Here is a 21,526-nt window from a genome sequence, read left to right as displayed (position 1 = left end):
CCTAAATCAAATATCTAATCAGATGCGGGAAAAAATAAACAATATCTCATCATGTGCTAATTACTACCTAGTAAAGAATTAAAACTCAGGTAGTCAACGTCATCTACTTTATTAAGTAGGACCCAATCCTCGTGTCATCTTCTGTTGCCCCATCTGATCACCCAAACGGCAGATAAATATATTTCTCATGGGCATTGAATTCGTCCAGACTTGTTTAAAAAACGTGACAGAAAAATATTTAAAATCCCCAATTCGTCTTGTCTATAATATTATTATTTTAATTATGTATTATAAAATAAATGTTTTCAACTCTTTAAATAACAAAAATATTATTAATATATATAATGATAGATATATGTTCTTAATTATCTGTATATTATATAATTTACAATAATTATGTAGTCTTTGATCAAATCAATATGTAGTCTTATCTACACTATTATAAACTATCATTTTATATATATAAAGATTTTTCAGTGATTACGGTTTTACCAATGTTTTAGATTACCAAAAAAACGTAACAAAAAAGTTGACAAGTGTAGTGGCATAATTTTGATAAAATTCAAAAAGAAACACAAAAAAAAAAATACATTGAAAATCATGGGACAAGTTATGTCACCATATGAACGAAAGAGGACTAAAGTGTAAAGATCTAACAGATTTTAATACATCTATATTGAAAAAACAGTTTTAGCGTTTAATGGAGAAACCTATAACCTTATTCTCTCAACTCTTCAAAAGACGACATTTAAGGAACACATCTCTCTTGAAACCGACTACATCATACTCACTGTTATATGGATGACACAATATTGTATCTGCTAGATCTCTAGTTAACAAATAGCTAATCAAAAGGGTGGAATCAAGATCATCTATTTCCGTATGGAATGATCCTTGGCTCATAACTACTCCCTAGAGACCATCAAACATTAATCAAAAAAATCATTACCCTGATATTCTCTCATCAATGCAACATCACGGGCATGAAATTCACAGCCAATCTGATCATTGGTGAATCCATAGGATGCGAATATTATAGAAAGTGTACCATTGAGTCAGAATCAGATGGTCGATAAAGATGGATGGCACTTCAATAGTAGAAATATACAATGAAATCTGGTTATTAAGTGGTACAAATATATCCTGACAGAGAAAAAATGCTGCTAGTGTATGGACCCACTGTCCTTCCTTTAAAAGTTTATTCTTGGAAAATACTATGTCCAAAAAAATAAAACATTTTTTATGGTAATTAGTGTCATGATGTATATCAGTGAAGAAACATTTACGAGTAAGAGGGATTCATGGTGATACACAATGCTAAAAATGTGGAGAAACCAAAGAATTAATTAACCATGTGTTTTTTGAACGTTCCCAGGGGGTCCAAATCTGGGCTCTCTCAAAGATTCCATTGATTCTAGATATTTTTCTTTGCAATCACTTTTCGAACATATGGATCATTTGTACTAGACAGTTTTTTCCGTACACGGAAGATCATCAATTTACATGGATTTTATAGTACATTTGGAAATGACGCAACAATAAAATTTTCAGTAACCTAGATATTGATCTTATAGATACTCAAGATTGGTAGAAACTAAATCATTACTTTGGTCTGAGGCATATGCTACATTAACACAAAAGGTCAACCAATCTAGGACTCTCGAGGTAAGAAGCTTACCTTTCCTACCGGGAAGATGGTGTATTATGGATGGGTCATGGAAATATCAAGATGATCATTTGGGGCAATGATGGTATACTACGTTAGAAGGTTTAGATAGACTGATGGGGAAAGGAATACGAGAGCCAGCCTATCACCCTTCATACGAAAATAGAAGCGCCCATCTGGATAGTGGAATATATGAGAAATTTACAACAGTTTCATGTTTTATTTTCAATAGATTTCTCTCAATTGGTGAAGATGGTTTCGGAATCAGAAGAATGAGATGCTTTTACAAGTTATTTGAAAAATATTAAAATCCTGAAAAGAAGTTTTAATCATTCAGAGCTCATTCATATACTTCGAACGCATAATACACGGGTGGAAAGTCTTGCATCCAATTCCAGGAAACAGATATCTTTTATCGTTCATATGGACGAAGAGTTACCAATTTAGTTTGTATAGTATTGGTTGAGTATGTTTATGTTGATGACAAAAAATGTATTTATTTTTGATTATAAATTGAGTCGAATCCTTGCTTGCGGGTTATTTTAGCGAATACCCATTTTCTCGCTATCTGTTTTTTCTAAATCTCTTACGAGTACCAAAATAATTTTTTTTTTTTGAAAAAAAGAGTACTAAAATAAATCTATTGCTCATAAGAGTCGAACAGAAAAATATCCCAAAAGTTTAACGCATATACATATTTTTGTTGGTTAATATGTGTGTTTAACGTCCATATACACATCGACGTCAAAAAAAAAACGTCCATATACACATTTACTGGACAATTTCCGAGACGGGAGAAATAATAAATAATAAAACGTGAAAATTTCCAATGATTAATAAAAAAGTAGCACACACGATTGAAGGCTATGAAAATTGAGGATTAAGATATATATAATTTTGTTATTAAAATAAAGAACAAAGAGTGTTAAAAGTTTACAAATATGCTTAGCTAATACTTTTTTAACTTATACTAGATTTTGATCCGTGCTTAGAAAGCGCGGGTTTATTTTTAAAATTAAATCAATTATTCTTATATATTTCTATATAAGATATATAATGTAGGTTTGGGTACATTTATCCGAGTGCACTGAACCGTACCAAATTAAAAAAAAAACCAAAATTAAGCTGAATTTCGTAAATAACTGAGAATATTATATATATTTTTGGAATCGAAAAATAGAAACCGAACTAAGAACCAAATGAGTACTTAAATTTTTAGAATACAAATTATATACCTATTTAACATAACTAAACCATTAAAAATATTTATACTATTAATGAAACTATACATGGTAATGTTTACGTCATGTGTAAATATGTTTGAATAATCTGTCATATATTCATGGAGATTTATTGTTAGAGTAATTATATAATATATCATGGGAAAAAAATAAATGAGTTTATTTAAATTATGTAAAGTATTTATATAGTTAGAGAAATATAAGGTAAAATCAAATAAATAGTTAAGTCTAATAAAATGGTCTAACAACCTTGTCTAAGTAGATTTTTTAAGACTCTTTCCCTTTTAATAGTATAGATTTGCTTACCTAATTATTATCTACTACTGGATCAAATATATAAACTGTGGATAAGAAACTGAAAGTTTCAAACGATTAGAAAGGAAAATGTTGCACACACGCTATAACCTATGGAGAGGATAAAATTATTTATTGAGTCGAGATCCAAGACAAACGATTTTATAAAAAAAATATTGAATATTTCCAACGATTATAAAGGATTTTAAAACTATCAATAAAAGAGAAAATGGCATGCACGATTGGAGGCTATACACTATAAAGAGGATGAACCATTTTAGAGTCGAGATTGAAAGAGTGAAAAACACAAACTCAACTATGAAGATTAAGACAGGAAGACAGGAACCAGCGGGACAGGGAGAACATGATGATGAACCGCTTACTCCAACGGCGCGTTTGTTTACCGCGCCGGAGTTCAACTGCTACATCACTGCGGTGATTGGTTTAAAGAGCAAGATCAATCGAGATGTGTTTATCGAAGGATTAGAGCAAACTTTGCTTAAACATCCACGTTTCTCCAGCATACTGGTCAGAAATAATATGTAGATGTCTATATAAAATGTTTCATTCACCAAATATACTGGTTTATTGGGGGTTTAGTTAAGTTGTGTCTTTACTTCATTTCTTAGTAAAATGGATATTCTAGGCCATGACAAAAAATATATTAGCAGAATTATATGCCGTTTAATAAAAGAATGAATCTTCCACATAAATAATATGTCGATTTTATCTTTTAGTGGAAGATTCATTCTATTATTAAATTACTAGGGTCGGCCCGTCCTACGGACGGGATATTAGTTTTGATATTCACTAAATGCTCGCGTTGAAATTTGTTTTAAGATTCAAGAATTTGGTTATTTTTTATGTGTTACTTATTAGTATGCGGTGGTATAGTTGTTTTTCGATTATTCTTGCTTTGGTATTGTATCAAATTAACTAATTGTTCAACTCATAATTATAGATGTACAAATGTGGATTTGTGATAAATTTTGATGACAATACTGTTTTTTTTTTTAATTCTTATTCATAGTGGAGTGTGCATGTGTCAGAAAGAGGCCTATAACAACTTTTATGTTTTTGCGTATGGATTTTAAATATATATTATTTTATATAATGCATACTTGCTCTACAACATTTGCTTGTAGACTAAAAAAACTGTTTTCTATATTTTTAAAAGATAAAATATTTAGTCTAGAATATAACATGGATAGATGTATTGACTATATATAGAAGTTGAGTGTTATTTTAAAATGACATATGTATAAAGGTTTTTCAACCATTACTTCACTGGCACAAAACATTTATAACTGTAAATAACTTCTTTTAAAAGCAAAACTAATAAAAGCGTGTACAACAAATGTATTTTGATATATATTATATGCATCAAGTTATAAAGGTTGGAAACATTGCAAAATTGTTTAGAGCAAAGTTTTTAACTTCACGATCTTTATCTTGACGTCAGTTCAGTGTCGGCCCTGACCACAAGCAGAAGAAGCATGAGCTTCCAGCCGACATAATAATAAGTATTTTCGCGGCCACATATTTATAAAAAGTGACTTTAGCCTAGTGGTTCTAAAAGAAATTACCAGTGCTAGAGGTGCTGAGTTCAATTACCCCTGACTGACTTGATGACATGGCATCAGATGAGAGAAGCGAACATATTTATATATAGATAGATATGTTCATTTTATCGTTAAGGAAAAATATTTTGAGAATCGACATATAATTTTGTATAATTATTTTTTAGATTGTCATATTCTTAGAAGGTTTTTATATAGTTTTAGTTAGCAATTTCAAGAAAAATAGGTTTAGTATTTTTACATTTTATATTAATATTTCTATTTAAACAAAATTAATGAAGGTGAACGACAGTAGCCAAGAACAAAAATGGGTTCGAACGAAGGTGGTAGCCGAGGATCACGTCATCATTCCCAAAATCGAACTAGAGGACGCAAACGCAGACGCTTTTCTGGAGAGTTACGTCTCTGACCTCACTACAATCCCGTTGGATACCTCGAAGCCATTATGGGAAGTTCACTTACTTGACTTAAAAACGTCAGACGCTCAAACTGTCGTCGTTTTAAAGATTCATCACTCGGTCGGTGATGGTATGTCTCTAATGTCTCTAGTCCACGCTTGTACGCGTAAAACATCAAACCACGAAGAGCTCCCGAGTTTACCGAACGAGAACCGACTGTCATCAAAATCAATGGCCGGTTATTCCCGGTTAATATGGATGGTTATGTTGGTTTGGAATACCCTTTGTGATGCATTGAAGTTTATTGCTACGACAATGTTTCTTAAGGACACTGACACACCCATCAAAGGCGATTTCCGGCTAAGTAAGAGTAAGCGGATGTGTTTGGTTCATCGTACCGTAGATCTTGAAGACATTAAGCTCATTAAGAACGCCATGAAGATGGTAAACTTTCGACCATAAACTTTATATTAGTGATATTAATTATTATACTCTATGATATTACATTTTCATATTTGATCTTATTTTTATTTATTTATCTGTTCTGGCAGACCGTCAACGATGTATTACTTGGAGTAGCTCAAGCTGCTCTCTCGGAGTACTTAGAAAGAAGATACGGTAAATTGTTATGATTTTTTTTTAAGGAGCAACAGTTATGATTATAACATGTGAAATTTAATAATATTATAACAAGATTGTAGGTGAGAAGGAGAAGAAAGCAGGAGAACACGAATCTAAAAGGAATTCAAGTAATATGCTTAAAGAAATAAGGCTAAGGGCATGTCTGCTTGTAAACATAAGACCTACTACTGGAGTTCAGGCAAATTAAGCTTTTATTCTTACAAAACTATATAACTATATATATATATACACTACACAAATAATATCTTGACTACAAACAGATTTGAATATTGTCGTTTTCTTGATTAAGAAGTGCAGGATCTAGCTAATATGATGGCTAAAGGATCTAAGTGTAAATGGGGAAACTGGATTGGCTATATGCTCTTTCCATTGTCTCTTGCATTACACGATGACCCGTTGGAACATCTCCGACGAGTCAAGTCGATCATTCAGAGGAAGAAGAACTCGTTAGAAGCTTTGCTAACCTTCACCTCTACTAAAATCCTAATAAAAATGCTTGGAGTTGTGGTCAGTCTAATGATACATAACTCCTCTTTGTTTTAGTTAAAATATCAACCATAGTCATATCTGAAAATTTTATTATAAGTAGCTAGATAATAATTTTTCGCCTAACAAAATCACAATATATAACCTAGTGGGTTGTATTAATATTATTGTTAAGTCAGTCGCCACGGTGTATAAATACATGTTTTATATGTTGTTTACAAAGAAAAAAAAAACTACAAAAGTTCCATCAGACAAACATTAAAAGACTAACCCCATTCATTTATTGTTTTAAATTAGTACTAGATTTTGATCCACACTTCGAAAGCGCGGGTTTTTAAAAACTATAAACATAGTTTTATATGAATTAGTATTTTGGATTGTTTGTACATTATTATGTTACGAAATTATATTATATTGAAGCAGATAATCTTAAAAAAATATAAATTAGGTTATTTAGTTTTTTGTATATATATTTTTATGTAACTCTTTCTAAGTCTGTGCATTTTATCTGATCCAAAACAACCGAGATCTACCCGAAAATATAGGTTCGGTTCGGGTCCATGGGAAAGGTACCTATTGGTTATTTTATAAGACCCGTAGGTTTTGACTTTGTTCCAATCAGACATGAGACTCGATCGGATACCAAAAGTACTCAGATTATTTTTGTATATTAGGTATGTTTCGATATTTCATATATCTTTTGGTATTACTACTACAAGAAAACAGCGGCATACTGAGGAAAAAAATTGTCGGTATGTCATCGGAATAACAGTATTCCGACGACATACCGACGAAACAATCCCTCGGAAAAAACTCCTCGGAAATTCATTATTCCTCGGAAATCCCTCGGAAATTTCCGACGGAATTCCGAGGAAACTAATTTCCGAGGAAACTCCGAGGACCACCAGTTCGCCGGAAAAGTCCTCGGAATATACCGAGGGAGGACTTCCTCAGAATATTTCGATGGACTTTCCGATGGTCCTATCCTCGGAAGTTCCGACGAAACGTTCCTCGGAATTTTTATCGGGAATTTCCGAGGAACATGGCCCTCGGAAAATTCCGAGGAATAGTCCCTCGGTATATTCCGACAACTTATTCCGAGGAAATGTTCGTCGGAAATTTCCGAGGGTGCATTTCCTCAGAATTTCGAAAAACATTAATTTTTTTAGAAAAATTATTTTTTTAAAAAAATTAAAATTTTTGAAATTTAAATTCGAAAATATAAAATTAAAATTAAAATTGAAAACATATTAGATAATATTCAAAGTTGTACAAATAAAAATAAAACATTCCGAGTTTTGAAAAAAAAATAAAAAACTACGGGTCTTGAATGTTCGGGAACACCTCATTCCGGTACATCCTCTTCATCATCTCCATCATTTGCTCGTTCAACCTCTTATGTGTCTCATAGCCCGCCTGTTGAGCTGCCATCTTGGTCTCCAACGCAGATATGCGATCATCCTTGTCCTTCAACTGAGCCGTAAGTACTTCTGGATCAACATAGGGCGGTGGTGCAGAAGAAGGAGCAGCCGACCGGGAGCGACGACCCAAACCGACCACACGTCCCTTCTTCTTTGGAACCTACTGAAATATTAAATAGCCAAATTTAAATAATATAAAAAGATGATAAAATAAAAATCAAGAAATAAATGAATTGAACTTTTAAAAAAAGAACTTACCGATTCAACGATTTCATTGATTCGAACCCGGGACAAGTTGGTCGAAGCCGTCGAATCGTCATCATCGGTTTGAAGCTGAGACACTTTGTCATACACCTGAGTTTGGACCAGGCTGACCACGTCCCTCACAAGACCATCATCAATCTGGCCGGTCTTTTTGTTGGTATACGCCCTTTTCATTAGGGCGAGATCATCAACCGGCTCGCCCTCATTTTCTTCCGCCTTGAAAAAACATAAATTAAACAAACATTAGAAATTTGAAGAAATGCACAAAAAAATAAAATTCTGAAACTTAAATAATTGAAAAAAAAGCGGTTGAACTTACCATGCGATCCCCCAGAGTGGCAATAGATTGAGCACCTAAGTTATGCTTGTAAATGTCCTTCCCTTTACGGTCGCTCCTGTGGTTGTTGGAGTTGGTGGAAGAAGTTTCTTTCGTCTCTTCCTTATCCCAATGCGCACACAACTCCTTCCAGACCGTGTCGTTCATCGACTTTGAGACCTTTTAATTAAAAAAAAAAAGTTAAATAAATAAAAAAATAGTTTAATAAATTAAAAAATTGTTTAATAAATTAAAAACTACCTTGTTTATTTCCCACTTCTTCTTCCACTCGTACATTTGCTGCCCATAGTTATCCATAACTTTATGGACGAAGTGGTGATAGATAGAGAGTGTATCATCGGAATTCCAGTTGAATTGTTGCTGAAAAAAAAAACAGTTTAAATAAAAAATAGTTTAAAAAATAGTTTAAAATAGTTTTTTAATCACAAAAATATAAATAGTTTAATAATTACAAAAAAAAGTTTTAATAAATCACTTATTGTCCACATTAGTACTGCCCGCATTTGAAAGTTTTCTTTACACGAAACATCGTATGTTTCAGCACCTTGAACCCATAGTTGTTGCAACTCATATATTAGTGGCTGAAGAAACACATTAAGTGATCTCTTAGGATGCTCTGGTCCGGAAACGAGAATCGAGAGAAACAAAAACTCTCGTCGCAAGCACAAGTTTGGGGGTAGGTTGTATGGTGTAAGAATGACTGGCCATAGAGAATACTGTCTTCCACTCTTGCCAAACGGGCTGAAACCATCAGTACATAATCCAAGGTAGACATTTCTTCTCTCATACGCAAAGTCGGAATATTTTGATTGGAAATGCTTCCACGCTTTTGCATCCGAAGGATGTCTGATCTCACCATCTGTTGAGTGCTCCGCATGCCATCTCATTGGTTGCGCTGTGCGTTCAGACAGATACAACCTCTGCAACCTTTCCGTCAAAGGCAAATACCACATCCTTTTATATGGCACTAGAACTCTTCCACTCGTATCTTTATAACGAGGCTTCCCACAAAATTTGCATGAAATTTGCTCTTCATCCGCCCTCCAATAAATCATGCAGTTGTCTCTGCATATATCTATTACCTGATACGATAAACCAAGACCAGCTACGAGTTTCCGAACCTCGTATTATGAACCAGGAGCTACATTATCCTCGGGTAGAATACCTTTTACAAAATCAGCAATCGCATCCACACAGTCTTCAGCCAAATTATAATCCATTTTAATGCCCATCAATCTTGTAGCAGATGATAAAGCTGAATGACCATCTCTGCAACCTTCGTACAATGGTTGTTTTCGAGTATCCAACATATCATAAAATCTCCTAGCTTCTATATTGGGTAAATCTTCCCCTCTAAAATGATCATTTACCATCTGCTCAGTACCTACACCATAATCTACATCCGTTCTAATTGGTTCTTCTAATCTAACCGCTGGCTGAGGTTCGCTAGTACTACCATGTTCATAATCAGTTTTCCCATGATGATACCAAATTTTGTAACTTCGTGTAAACCCACTCAAATATAGATGAGTCCAAACATCCCACTCTTTAATAACCTTTTTATTTTTACAATTAGAGCAAGGACATCTTAACATACCTGTTTTTGCTTCCGGTTGTCGGTGAACTAACCCCATGAATTCGGTTATACCTCGTTGGTATTCTTCCGCAAGCAATCTCGTGTTCGGATCCAAATGAGGTCGATCGATCCAAGAACGAAAATAATTTGAAGAAGACATGTTTTTTATGAATCAAATTCGTGTGTAAAGAGAGTGAGAGGGAGGATGAAGATATGAAGTGAATGAAGAGGAAGAGGGGTGCTTGTATTTATAGTTGAAATCCTGCCGACAGACCGAGGAAATTCCGACGGAATTCCGATGCCAACGGCTAGTTCGTCGGAATTTCCTCAGAATTTTTAAAATCCCCCAACGGCTCTCCAACGGCTCTCGAACGGCTATAATATTTCCTCGGAATTCATCGGTTTTTTCCGAGGAATACAGTTTTCCTCGGTATTCCATAAGAATATTCCGACGGAATGTTATTTCCTCGGAATTCCGTCGGTATATTCCGAGGAAACCAAATTTTGTGTTTCCTCGGAATATCCTCGGAAATTCCTTGGGATATTCCGAGGATTTCATTTTCCGTCGGAATGTCCGTCAGAATACCGCTGTTTTCTTGTAGTGTACGGATATTCTTTTAAGTTTCAGGTTTGGGTTTCCGGTTATAGTTTCAGGGTTTAAGTAGAATTTCAAAATTTTAAGAACATATTTAGGGTAATCAGATTAAATTTTAGGCATTTTTGGTTTCGCGGATCAGATTTTGAGTTAAATCGGGACTTTTCAAGTATTTGAATATATTTCGGGTATTTACTGGTTTTCATGTATTTTTTGGGTTTCATATATTTGCAGGTTTACTGGTACTTGGGGTCCTAGATATCCAAACCTAACAAAATCCACTATATAGCTGAAAATTATATGTATTTTACCTGGATCCACTATAAACCTGCATAGATCCACTATATACCTGAAAATTATATGTATTTTACGACTATTTAAATTATGGATCCAAACCAACTCATACCCGAAAAAAACTGATCTAAATCTAAACCAAAAAAAAATTGACATCACCAAAAAATTATTATATTTTAGATTCTCAATAAATATAGCTTAAAACATTTATAATATTTATGATGCTTAATATATGGGAGTAATGATAATAGCTCCTTATTAAACGGGAAGAAATGCTATAATAGCTATCGGGATTTATTACATTTACCGTACTTGATATATATAGAAGTTAGATGAAAATATGGAACGTATAAGTTATGATCTTTTACGAATCGAGATATGTTGTTACGCAAAAGGCTTAAAAATATCTTCTAGGATATTAAAACACTAATTCTTAACTTGGCTGTATACATATTCCACAAACATTAGAATACTATGATAATTAATATATATATATATATATATATATATATATATATATATCAGTACGTATAGTAAACCGGTTTGGGTATTATCAACATATACTATGTTATAAATATGTTTATTCTAAAATTAATAATATGTTTGGTTTAAACATATTTGTTCGTGAATGGGGATGTTCTTATATATGGCTTGAATCTCAATGTCAAAATTAAATTGGAAGTCAGTTCGATCCAAAACGGAATTGACGTTTTATTATATGTTACAACACATCACTTGTACAATTAAGAATTATATATTACAAATTTATAAGTGCTACGAAAATGTCATTTTATCATAGTATATTATCGATAATATAAACCTCAAACTATATGTAAATAGTGTTCATGAAAGCTTTACATTCATTAAAGTATTTCATGGTGTTTACAATTTCGTATATAGGTGTTGTGATAATATACGTATGTAATATATATGGTTTGAGTAAACAACTAAATTTGGTATGTATCTCATGTTACTTTATATTGTTAGAGAAATATTAGGTAAGACCAAAAATAATTAACTAATAAATAGATCTAACAACCTTGTATAAGTAGTTTTTTTTAGAATGATTCCCTTTTAATAGTATAGATAACAATTAATCTTATGAATTTAAAATATTGCAGAGGGCGGCTAGTTTAACAAGCAGAACAATATCAAACACAACGATGTCGTTTTCAAACTTGGTGGGTCCTACTGAAGAAGTTAGCTTATATGGGCATCCCATCACCTACATAGCCCCGAGTGCTTATGGACACCCCCACGTAAAATCGTTCGCCATGATCTATTTCATATTACAAAAAAAAAAAAAAAACTAGTGATTACTATTTGATAATATCATTGGTCTTTGATCAGGCTTTGACGATGCATTTTCAAAGTTATATGAACAAGATGACTATTTCTTTAACCGTGGATCCAACGGCCATTTGTGATCCTCATCAGCTATGTGACGATTTGGAGGAATCTCTAAGAAGCATCAAAGCTGCTGTCCAAGAAAGAAATGCTACTCAATAGTTTGAAATATTTTCTTCTGATTCAGGTCAAGAAATAATAATCAAAACTTGAAATGAGACAAAGAAACCATTAGAAAATTTCTAAAAATGAAGACTATAAAGGGTACTTTATCAACTTTGTTTTGGCTCTTTTGTTCAGAAAAAGTTGTGTACAAACTTTTTTCCAAAGAAAAAAAATCTTTAGCCAAGAATGAAACGTGTAAAAAATGAACCTTAGTCAGTAACTTTAGAAGGTGCAAGACGAGTCTATTACAATGAAGGTTTATCTTTACATAGATAAATGGCTTACTAGCTCCCTTCCGAGTTGACTAACATGTCACACTTAGACATAGACACTAGTCTAATACGTTCCTAGATCTTCTCAATCCAAGAATCCCTATGATCCCTTCATGGCCCTTAGCCCTTATGTTTTTGTGTCTACTCTCATTTGACACTAAAACTCTTATGCTTAAGACCTTCTCTTGAGGTGGTACCTAATTCTAGGCACGTCTTTCACTACTTATACTTGTATACTAGGTAATAACCCGCGCCTTGCGCGGGATGTGATTATTAGTTTCGTTATTTTTAATAAAAATACATTAAATCTGTTTAATCTGGATATTGGTTCGGTTTTAAGTTTTTTTTTTGTTTTTAATCTTCTAAAATATAACTATTATTTTAAATTAATATTTATTTTCGTTTATTCGGCTAAAATGTTTGATTTTTTTGATTTTTTCCGGTAAAAACAAAAAATTAATATTATTTGTTTGTTTTCATGTTATGAATTTTAGATAGTCGTCATGTCGAACCAATATTTTCATATTATAGTTTTTAAACAGATAATAATTTAAGAAAAAAAAATTATTAAGACAAATCATTTCACTACAATTTTGTCGGTAGTGAAAGAAACATTAAGAAAAAATATTCCAACTTTCAAAAAAATTAGATACTTCAGTTGTGGTAAATACTTAGTTACAATGTGCTCACATCAAGGTGCACATATATGTGTATGTTAAAAGTATATACAAATAGTTGACAAATATATAAAGATATTGTTAATTAATATTAAATGACTGTTTTGCTCAAAATAATAAATGAAAAGTAAAACTAAAATTAATTTAAAATAAAAAAGGTTTTGCCATTAGTCATTTTTTCATATAAAGAAAATAAAATTGTATCTGTAAATAGGGGTGTGCACAAATCAAATATCTGGGTATTTGGAAGCATTCGTGTCGATTCGATCTTTAGCCACCTAGATATTCGGTGACTCGGATATCCGAAATGTTTTGGAATTTTAAAGAATATCTGATTTGATCCGTAAATAAAATAAAATAAAATTTTAAAAATAATTGAAAATTTTAATAATAACATTTTATTACAAAAATAAAACATTATTTAAATTTTTTAAATTCTAGTACCTAGTATAATAAATTTAATTCATAAAAATATTGTAAAAGTGATATAAAGTATAATATATATAACATATATATATATATAATTCTTTACATATATGTATATAAATCCATATAACAGATCGAATTAGATATATGTTCCTAAATGGTATTTGTGATTTGCTTCTTTTTTGGATATTATATTTTAGTATTTGATTTGTTTCGTAGAGTTACGGATATCCATATTTTTTTGTTCAAATCAAAACGGATAATGAATATTTTACTCAATTTTATCCATAAACAATAAAATAATATATATATATATATATATATATAGTTTGGATTTTGATTCGTTATTTATTTTTATTTGAACCAAAAAAATAAGAGTTTTATTGCAACTATGTATGTGAGTTTTATATTAAAAAAAACGCAAAGTACATAGTGTGAACACATTTATAAATATAGTGTGAACGCGTTAACATATTTATTATCAAATCATTGTGAAGCTGCCACGTGTCTATTATAGTGTGAATGCATTTATTACAATGCTTCTCTTTTAATATATAAGGGATTTCGTGACTTGCCTTAGTCATCTTCCCAAAGAAAAGATACTACCATATCTTCTTTTATGGAATATTTCCAAATCTTCTTCAAAATCTTTTAGAAACCTTCCCTTGTGATCTACCTTTTCTCCAAGATAAATCATAGCTTGCTTAGCTTCCAAGTAGTCTTTACTCCAGCTCTAAGTCGATTCCAATTCCAGTCTTCAAGTTAGCTACACAGCTTTACTTCACGTAGCACTTCTTGTACAACTTCATGTAATACTTTATAACTGGTACATGGACACCTTAAGGAGTTCTTTTTTCTTCAGTTTCTATAACTCAGCCATTACTGCACTAACAATCTCCCAATTATCACTACATTTTTTAAGGTTTGCTATCCCAAATCATTCTAAGAATTACGTTAGTTGGAAGAAACTAGAAGTGAATATGCTTATAAAAAATTAGAAGATGACTCAATGAAGATTTAACATAAATCAAGTTTACTGCCTCAATGGCAGAAAGATAGCTATAAAACCTTGCAGAATAGAGAGAAAGCAAGAGACTAATAAAACAGAAAAAAGAGAGAGAGAGAGAATAAAATATAGAAAAAGAAGAATTAACCTCCATAGATAAGTGAGCTTGAGTCTCCAACTTAAGTTCATTCCTTTTTCTTTTGTCCTCGTCTTTGTTATTGGTTTTGACCAAATCTTATACCTGAAACATAAAGAAAGCGCGGGTTAGAGCATTATGTAAATATTTGATTGATATTGGATTTTTGTGGGAGAAGGTTGCCAGAAAAGATGTACCCTCACATAAGAGAAGTCGTTAATTCTTGTTGTCAAATTTACTTTTAAAGTGTGCTTGATCCATGAAGAATCAAATTGGTAAAGTATGATTCAAATTTAAGATTCTAACAACTCAGGCGATTCACTGTATCAGTGGAGGTACTACAAGCTCAAGGAGGAGGAAGGGTCTTTCTTGCAACTAACCGTGAGATTTGTTTTGTGATGGAAGATATTACAAGGTCTTAGAGCGGTCTCTTATAAAGTAATACATGAGTCGTATGTTATTTATTTTGCCAATGGCATGTTAATCTTTCACCAACCGCTTGTGTTATAAAACGATTATAGTGTGTTACACACGAGTAAAAGAGAAAGAATAAGATAAACGTTTCAGGCTTATTCAAGAACAGTTTCGACTTAACTAACATGTCTGAAATTACTTTGATATTATTGAGATTCTTAGATATTGTTTACATTTTATGATTGATCTTTATATAGAGATCGAATCATTACAAGTATAAGAGACACAACTTCATACTAAAAACACACACATGAAGAGTTACAATTCTTTGTGTAATAACTAACTAATGTGAATGCATTAAGGATAGATTAGATTATATAATTTAACACTCCTCCTTAATCATATCTCGACTTCACTCCAAGCTGCTTCCTGAGTTATTCAAACCTTGAACTGCCTAATGCCTTTTTGAGAATGTATGTGAGTTGATCATCCCCTTTGCAGTACTCCAGTTCAATGATTCTTTTTTTTTCTCAGCTTCCATCACGAAATGGTATTTGATCTCTATGTGCTTTGTTCTTCTGTGTTGCACCGGATTCTTTCCAATGGTATTTGATCTCTATGTGCTGATTTGTTGTCACATAAGATCAGAATTTTTCCTTCAAACTTCTGAAAAAAATCTTCAAACAGTCTTTGTAACCATACAGCTTGATTTGCTGCTGCACACACGGCTATGTACTCTGCCTCAGCTGTTGAATGTGCCAATGTGTGTTGCTTGCTTGACTGCCAACAAAATATGGCTGAACCAAGAGTAAACACATAACCTGAAGTTCTTTTCTTGTCTTCCTTAGAATCACCCCAATCGCTTTGCGAGTAGCCTACAAATCTTGGTTCTTTCACACTTGTAAAGTACTCTCCAAAGCTTGATGTTCCTTTAACATATGTTAACACCCTTTTGGCTTCTTGGTAGTGCTTCATGCGAGGTGATGAAGCACACAAGTACAAAAGCCCTCCAACAATGCTTTAATACTTAGTCGGATCTCCATATTCCTTGTCATCCTCCACTCCTTTTCCTCGTGGTGTAAATGAAGTGCTTACACTCTTGCTGTCTCGCATCCTAAACTTATAAACAAGTTTGTTTGCATATTTTTCTTTTGAAAGAATTACGTCTTCCTTGTCTTGAATTACTTCCATTCCAAAAAGGTAATTCAACAATCCACGATCCACCATCTCAGATTCTTTCTTCATATTCGCCTTGAATGTGTTGATGATATGAATGTTGCTTCGTGTGATGATTATATCAGCCACATATAGACTCACGATCAATACATTTCCTCCTTGCTTCATGATGTATAAGACCGCATCATTGATACTCCTCTAAAAACCATTTTGAAGAAAGTATAAATCTATCCTTCCATACCATGACATTGGGGCTTGCTTTAAACCGTAAAAAGCTTTGTGTAGCCTTAACACCTCTTGTTCCTTTCCTTGTGTTACATTCCCAGGCGGTTATGTGACATACACTTCTTCCTTTAGTTCTCCATTGAGAAGGGCTGACTTCAGATCAATCTGATACAAACACCGCATCATCTGAGTCTCATGTGCGAGTATGGCTCTTATTGTATCATGTTTTGAGAAAGGGACAAACGTCTCAAAGTAGCCAACACCATATTATTGAGAGAATCCTCTTGCAACTAGCTGCACCTTATGCTTGATGTGATTATGTTTGCATCAGCTTTGATCTTGTAGATCTACTTCACACTTATCACATTCTTCTTTGGCTTGTCCACTAGTTCCTATGTCTTGTTCTTCTCAATCATGGCTATTTCCTTATTCATCGCCTCTATCCATTCCTTGTTATCACACGCTTCATCATAAGTGTGGTTCTTCATGTGCATGATGACAAGTTTCTATCGTTTGAGCCGCCTCTTCAATCTCTACTCTTTGTGAATTTTTCATGATTTCAACCATGGACTTGAATTTTTTTGGTGGCTTAGAAGCTTCATCATCTTCATCACTAGTATCATGATCATCATTTTGTACGAAAACATGGCTGTAAATACTTTCGGTTTGTTCATCACTTGTCTTTATGGACTGCAAGCAAACAACTTGTTCTCCACGTCTAAGCCTTCTTTCTTTTATGATCTTCTTTGCTAAAGCTCAACACATGCTCTTTATTTGGCTAACAGCCAACTTTTCAAAACCTATCATCAACTTATTGCAGTAAGTGTAACAAGTGACCACCGCTATCGATCGTACGTTGTAGGTTATTCTAAATTGGAAAAATAACTTATTCTATATGAAATAGGAAATACACGAAAACACTATTACTTATAAAGAAGAAAGGAAACAATCCTTTAATCTTTTATTTTTTCTGTCGGTGGTACGTGATGCCGTAACGTGTATCATTATTCTTTGGTACAAAGTGTAATTCACATTTCATTTATTCAATTAAAGTATTTTGCATTGTGATTGAGTTTCGAGAAGAAGAATTACAAGCTCAAACTCAATCAGCTTGATCCATTAAGAATCAACTTGGCAAAGTGTGATTCAAATTTAAGATTCTAACAAGTGGTATTGTGATGGATGATATCACAAGGTTTTACATCGGTTTATTAAGTAAGACATGAGTCATACACTCATATGCTATTTATTTGGCTAACGGCAAACTTTTTAAAACTTACTGCAGTAAGTGTAACAAGTGACCACCGCTATCGATCGTATGTTGCGATCTAGAGGCTGGTGTGGCTGGAAGCCTGGAATCCATCATTAGTGATGAGGCTTCGTCTACCTAATGGGTTATTCCGATCTATTGGTTTCCTTTGACCCTGATCTAAATATGACAGAATATATATATGAAAGTTTCCACTGTAGTAAAAATTGCATCAAATGTGACCACACTCATATAAAAGCCATCGTAAGATGCAATGCAATACACACTATTACATAATCACATTTCGTTAACCAAATAGTTATAGCATAAATACAACCGCTGTAAGCTTAGGTAGATGCAACATCGAGCAATTCCTTGTCATGTTCGAACGCAAACATGTCGTCTTCAGGTAATGTAACCCAAGCTTCAATTCCTTCACCATCATTTGCATCGACCAACACAACCTGCGTCTTGTCGATAGAATCAGCCGCGACCCAAACTGGAGTTCCCAACCCAAAATTCGCCCCGTAAAAGGGCATTCTACACCAGCTAGTCACTACAAATGTCTCCATCTCAGGACTCATCTCATATAACCTACTCAACATCGCGCTCATGAGCCTCTCACCCACCTCATCTGAATCTTCTTTGATTAACTCATCGAGTTCCTTCTTATTATTCCTTAGCTTGAAGACCATATCATGTAGTTCAATCTCCTTCTCTGTGTTCTCTTTTAAAGTAGGTAAAAAGAATAAGTTACCTATTGACTTACCTGACAAGAAATTAGAAGGAATGCGAGCCCGCAAATCCATGGTCTGTGTTATAATAGCGTCTGCTTTTGATCGACTTGCCTTCATCATACATTTCAAGAGTAGGGCCGTGGTTGCCTCGTTACGGGTAGCGTGTGTCACAAGTTTGCTTGAGGCTTTGCTTTTGAGTTCTTTAATCTTGGCGGAACCAAAGACGAATCTCTTTGTCAAGGTACTGGCTCGTTCCATAGTCGGTGGGAGATTGATAGAAAGATCAGCAGGAGGGTAGAAAATGGGCAATTCAAAAGTGGGATTTACGGCCAAAACGTTTCCTTTTGCGGCATTAGTCCAGTCGCAAATAAACATCCCCAAAGAAGTTGTGTCGCAGATTTTGTGTGAAACGCAAACCGCAACCGCAAATCCGCTGTTTCTAAAGAAACTGACCTTCACTCGCAACAACGGCCACATGCCTTCTTAAAGTTTAACATCGATAAAAAAATGTTAAGAGTATTATTTTGAAAAAGAAAAATGCTAGAGTATTAGGTTTATTCACTGTTTTAAAAGTGTAAATTTGTATTAAAATGTAAATTTAAAACATATGTATATGCACATTATTTTTAAAATACAATTTCAATGTTCTACAAAACTTTTTTGTTGGTGCAAATGTTCTACAAACTTATTTTGTAAAATGGAAACGGACACAAAAAATCCCATTTAGGTTTTAATTTAGATGTTTTAATGATTTAGAGAATGAGACAAAACCATACACTATTCCAATTCCGAAAGCATAACTAACATGTAAAATAGTCTCTCCCAAATCCCATTTGATCATGAGACTTCTACAATCTTTGCTATTTTTTAGTTGAGAGAACTACACACTTATTGACTTAGTGTTTTCGTTTTTTTTACTATTCGTGTAACATTCAAACTAAGAATACCACTAACTATCATGACCAAAAACAAGGAATACTACTTAATATCTTTTTATTAAATTTAACTCACTATTATAACATGTAAATATAGACCTCGACGTATTACCCAAAAGCAAAGAACCGAGTACTAAAACGGTACCAAATTTCATAAATATCTGAAATAAAAAATCAAAACTGAACCGAGGAGAGGACTACCCAAAATTTTAAAATGCTGTTTATATACTAAAGATATTGATTATACTTAGTTTTGAAATAACAAAAAATCCTAAAATAATATTTATAAACCAAGTTATTCAAAAAGAATCATCCAAATAATGATTTTCTGAAATATATCAAATTATCCGACTTACTTGATATTTTATCCAAAAGTGAAATTACTTGGTATTTTATCCAAAAATTGAAATTACCTGATATTTTTCTTCGGAAAACACAAATTAGCAATAAAACGTACACAAATTAAACGAAACAGTAAAAACAAAACCAAACTGGATCCAAAGTTTTCTCGGGTATAAATCCGGTCCCAACCTTATTATCCAAATTGAACCGAAAACAGAATGGCCAAACCAAAACTGAACCGAATTTCATAAATTCCTAAACAGAAACTATATCTTTAAAACCAAAAATCCAAAAATTGAATTAAAAAAAAAACTAAACCAAAACAAAAGAAAAAGCTAAAATGACCAGGGATATAGAAATGTAACGAAATAGCGCCGACAAAAACAATAATCAAAATTTCTTATTTATGATAAAATTGTCAGTCCAGTGAATGCTAACTAGTTTTTGAAACTGAATTAATAAACCGTAAAAGTTAAAAGAATAGTAGTACCTGGATCCGAGACTTTCGAAGGGGCTATCAGTTGCTGAAGCAAATCATATCGAGGGTTACCTAGGAAATCCGAGAGAGGTACATCCGTTCTTGCCTCAGTAAACAGAACTCCTTCGTCGTTACAATCAACGGTAACGCCATGGATCCGTCCAGCGAGCGGGTAGAAATTAGTGAGAGTGTGTGAGAGAGAGCTCTTTAGCCTCTGGATCAAATTCGTTCCTATTATATGTTCTTTTAGATTTTTTTGATCAAATTCAGATTCTTTGTCGTAGAACAAAACAACGGTCTGGTATGTTGGTGGAAGAAATTGATCAAAGAGAGAAAGATGAAGACTTTGGAGATGATTAGGTGTTGGTGAAGATGGTTTGATTACTTCTTCACCGACTAATTCCATCTTCAGTGTCATTTTTTGGGTTTATATGTGTGTTTTACTTAAGAAAGATATTAATTTCTTAGTTGCAAACATATATAACGAACTATCTGATGTGTGTGTATATTTATAACTGTTCGTGGGTAGTGTTTTGATTCCATTTACATGTAGGTTATGGAGATGGAGAGGTTATAGTTAGGACACGTATGGTAGATGTAAATGATATAAAGTGCAACGTAATAATACTGGAGTCATTAAATAAGTGCTTTTAAGCAGACCAAGTCCCCATTTAAGATGAGACGGAGGAGAGGAGTGGGTGTAGTGATGTCAAACAGGTCGTCCCGTCCCATCCCGTCCCGTACCGCGGCGGGATCGTCATCTCGCGGGTTCAGGCGGGCCCATCCCGCGCGGGCTGCGGTCTCCAAAAGGCCGTCCCAATCCCGTACCGCCCATGTTCACAGTCCCTTACAAGCCGTCCCGCGGGCTGAACGTAAAAGGAGTGCATAAGGATCTGTCTCGACACTGCTTGCTGCTCCCCTATGTGAAGATACATCATACGTGAAGACATGAATCTATTATTGGAACTGAAAACAAAATTTTACATATATTGTTATTGTTCTTGATTTTTTTTTGGTTTTTGAAGTTCATGAAGTTCAACAGCATGTTAAAGATGAAAAGCCAAGTTTCAACCAAGGTAAATTTCATAGAAACACCAAATGATCCAAATCAGTACTCAAAACAAAACCAAGCACTTTAAATAAAAAA

At 33.4% G+C, this 21,526-nt stretch overlaps 2 protein-coding genes and 1 long non-coding RNA gene across 4 annotated transcripts; 1 reads left to right on the top strand and 2 right to left on the bottom strand.

Moving 5' to 3' along the window:
• Positions 1-4,595: 4,595 nt before the first annotated feature.
• On the top strand, positions 4,596-12,490 carry LOC103873501 (O-acyltransferase WSD1-like). Its single transcript, XM_033274118.1, has 6 exons — positions 4,596-5,623; positions 5,731-5,797; positions 5,881-5,999; positions 6,119-6,328; positions 11,916-12,053; positions 12,145-12,490. The coding sequence occupies exons 1-6, from the start codon at positions 5,057-5,059 to the stop codon at positions 12,301-12,303; spliced, it is 1,260 nt and encodes a 419-aa protein (XP_033130009.1). The 5' UTR covers positions 4,596-5,056; the 3' UTR covers positions 12,304-12,490.
• Positions 10,510-12,363, bottom strand: LOC117125735. The gene is made up of 2 exons (XR_004448809.1): positions 12,198-12,363; positions 10,510-12,073 (listed from the first exon to the last, which is right to left on the bottom strand). It is a non-coding gene; the product is annotated as an uncharacterized LOC117125735 (long non-coding RNA).
• Positions 12,491-18,063: 5,573 nt separating the features above from the next.
• On the bottom strand, positions 18,064-21,047 carry LOC103873500 (BAHD acyltransferase BIA1-like). Of its 2 annotated transcripts, none has more exons than XM_009151909.3 (2): positions 20,392-21,047; positions 18,064-19,106 (listed from the first exon to the last, which is right to left on the bottom strand). In XM_009151909.3, exons 1-2 carry the CDS (start codon positions 20,795-20,797, stop codon positions 18,235-18,237), a joined length of 1,278 nt encoding a protein of 425 aa, XP_009150157.1. In that variant the 5' UTR covers positions 20,798-21,047; the 3' UTR covers positions 18,064-18,234. The 2 variants fall into 2 exon arrangements, with proteins under 2 accessions (XP_009150157.1, XP_009150158.1); XM_009151910.3 differs by having other exon boundaries at positions 18,064-19,103.
• Between the last annotated feature and the right edge of the window lie 479 nt (positions 21,048-21,526).

This window comes from Brassica rapa, chromosome A06 (assembly GCF_000309985.2).
Source record: "Brassica rapa cultivar Chiifu-401-42 chromosome A06, CAAS_Brap_v3.01, whole genome shotgun sequence".
Classification (NCBI taxonomy): Eukaryota; Viridiplantae; Streptophyta; class Magnoliopsida; order Brassicales; family Brassicaceae; genus Brassica; species Brassica rapa.
Note: the sequence above shows the minus strand (reverse complement) of the source record. Positions and strands in the feature narration are given on the sequence as shown.

Excerpts from the sequence above, each read along its gene's own strand:
- LOC103873501 (XM_033274118.1), top strand. The coding sequence starts at position 5,057 with ATGAAGGTGAACGACAGTAGCCAAGAACAAAAATGGGTTCGAACGAAG. Across the intron at positions 5,624-5,730 it reads TTAAGAACGCCATGAAGATG|ACCGTCAACGATGTATTACT; the intron begins GTAAACTTTCGA and ends CTGTTCTGGCAG. Across the intron at positions 6,000-6,118 it reads GACCTACTACTGGAGTTCAG|GATCTAGCTAATATGATGGC; the intron begins GCAAATTAAGCT and ends TAAGAAGTGCAG.
- LOC103873500 (XM_009151909.3), bottom strand. The coding sequence starts at position 20,797 with ATGACACTGAAGATGGAATTAGTCGGTGAAGAAGTAATCAAACCATCT. Across the intron at positions 19,107-20,391 it reads TTCGAAAGTCTCGGATCCAG|AAGGCATGTGGCCGTTGTTG; the intron begins GTACTACTATTC and ends TTAAACTTTAAG.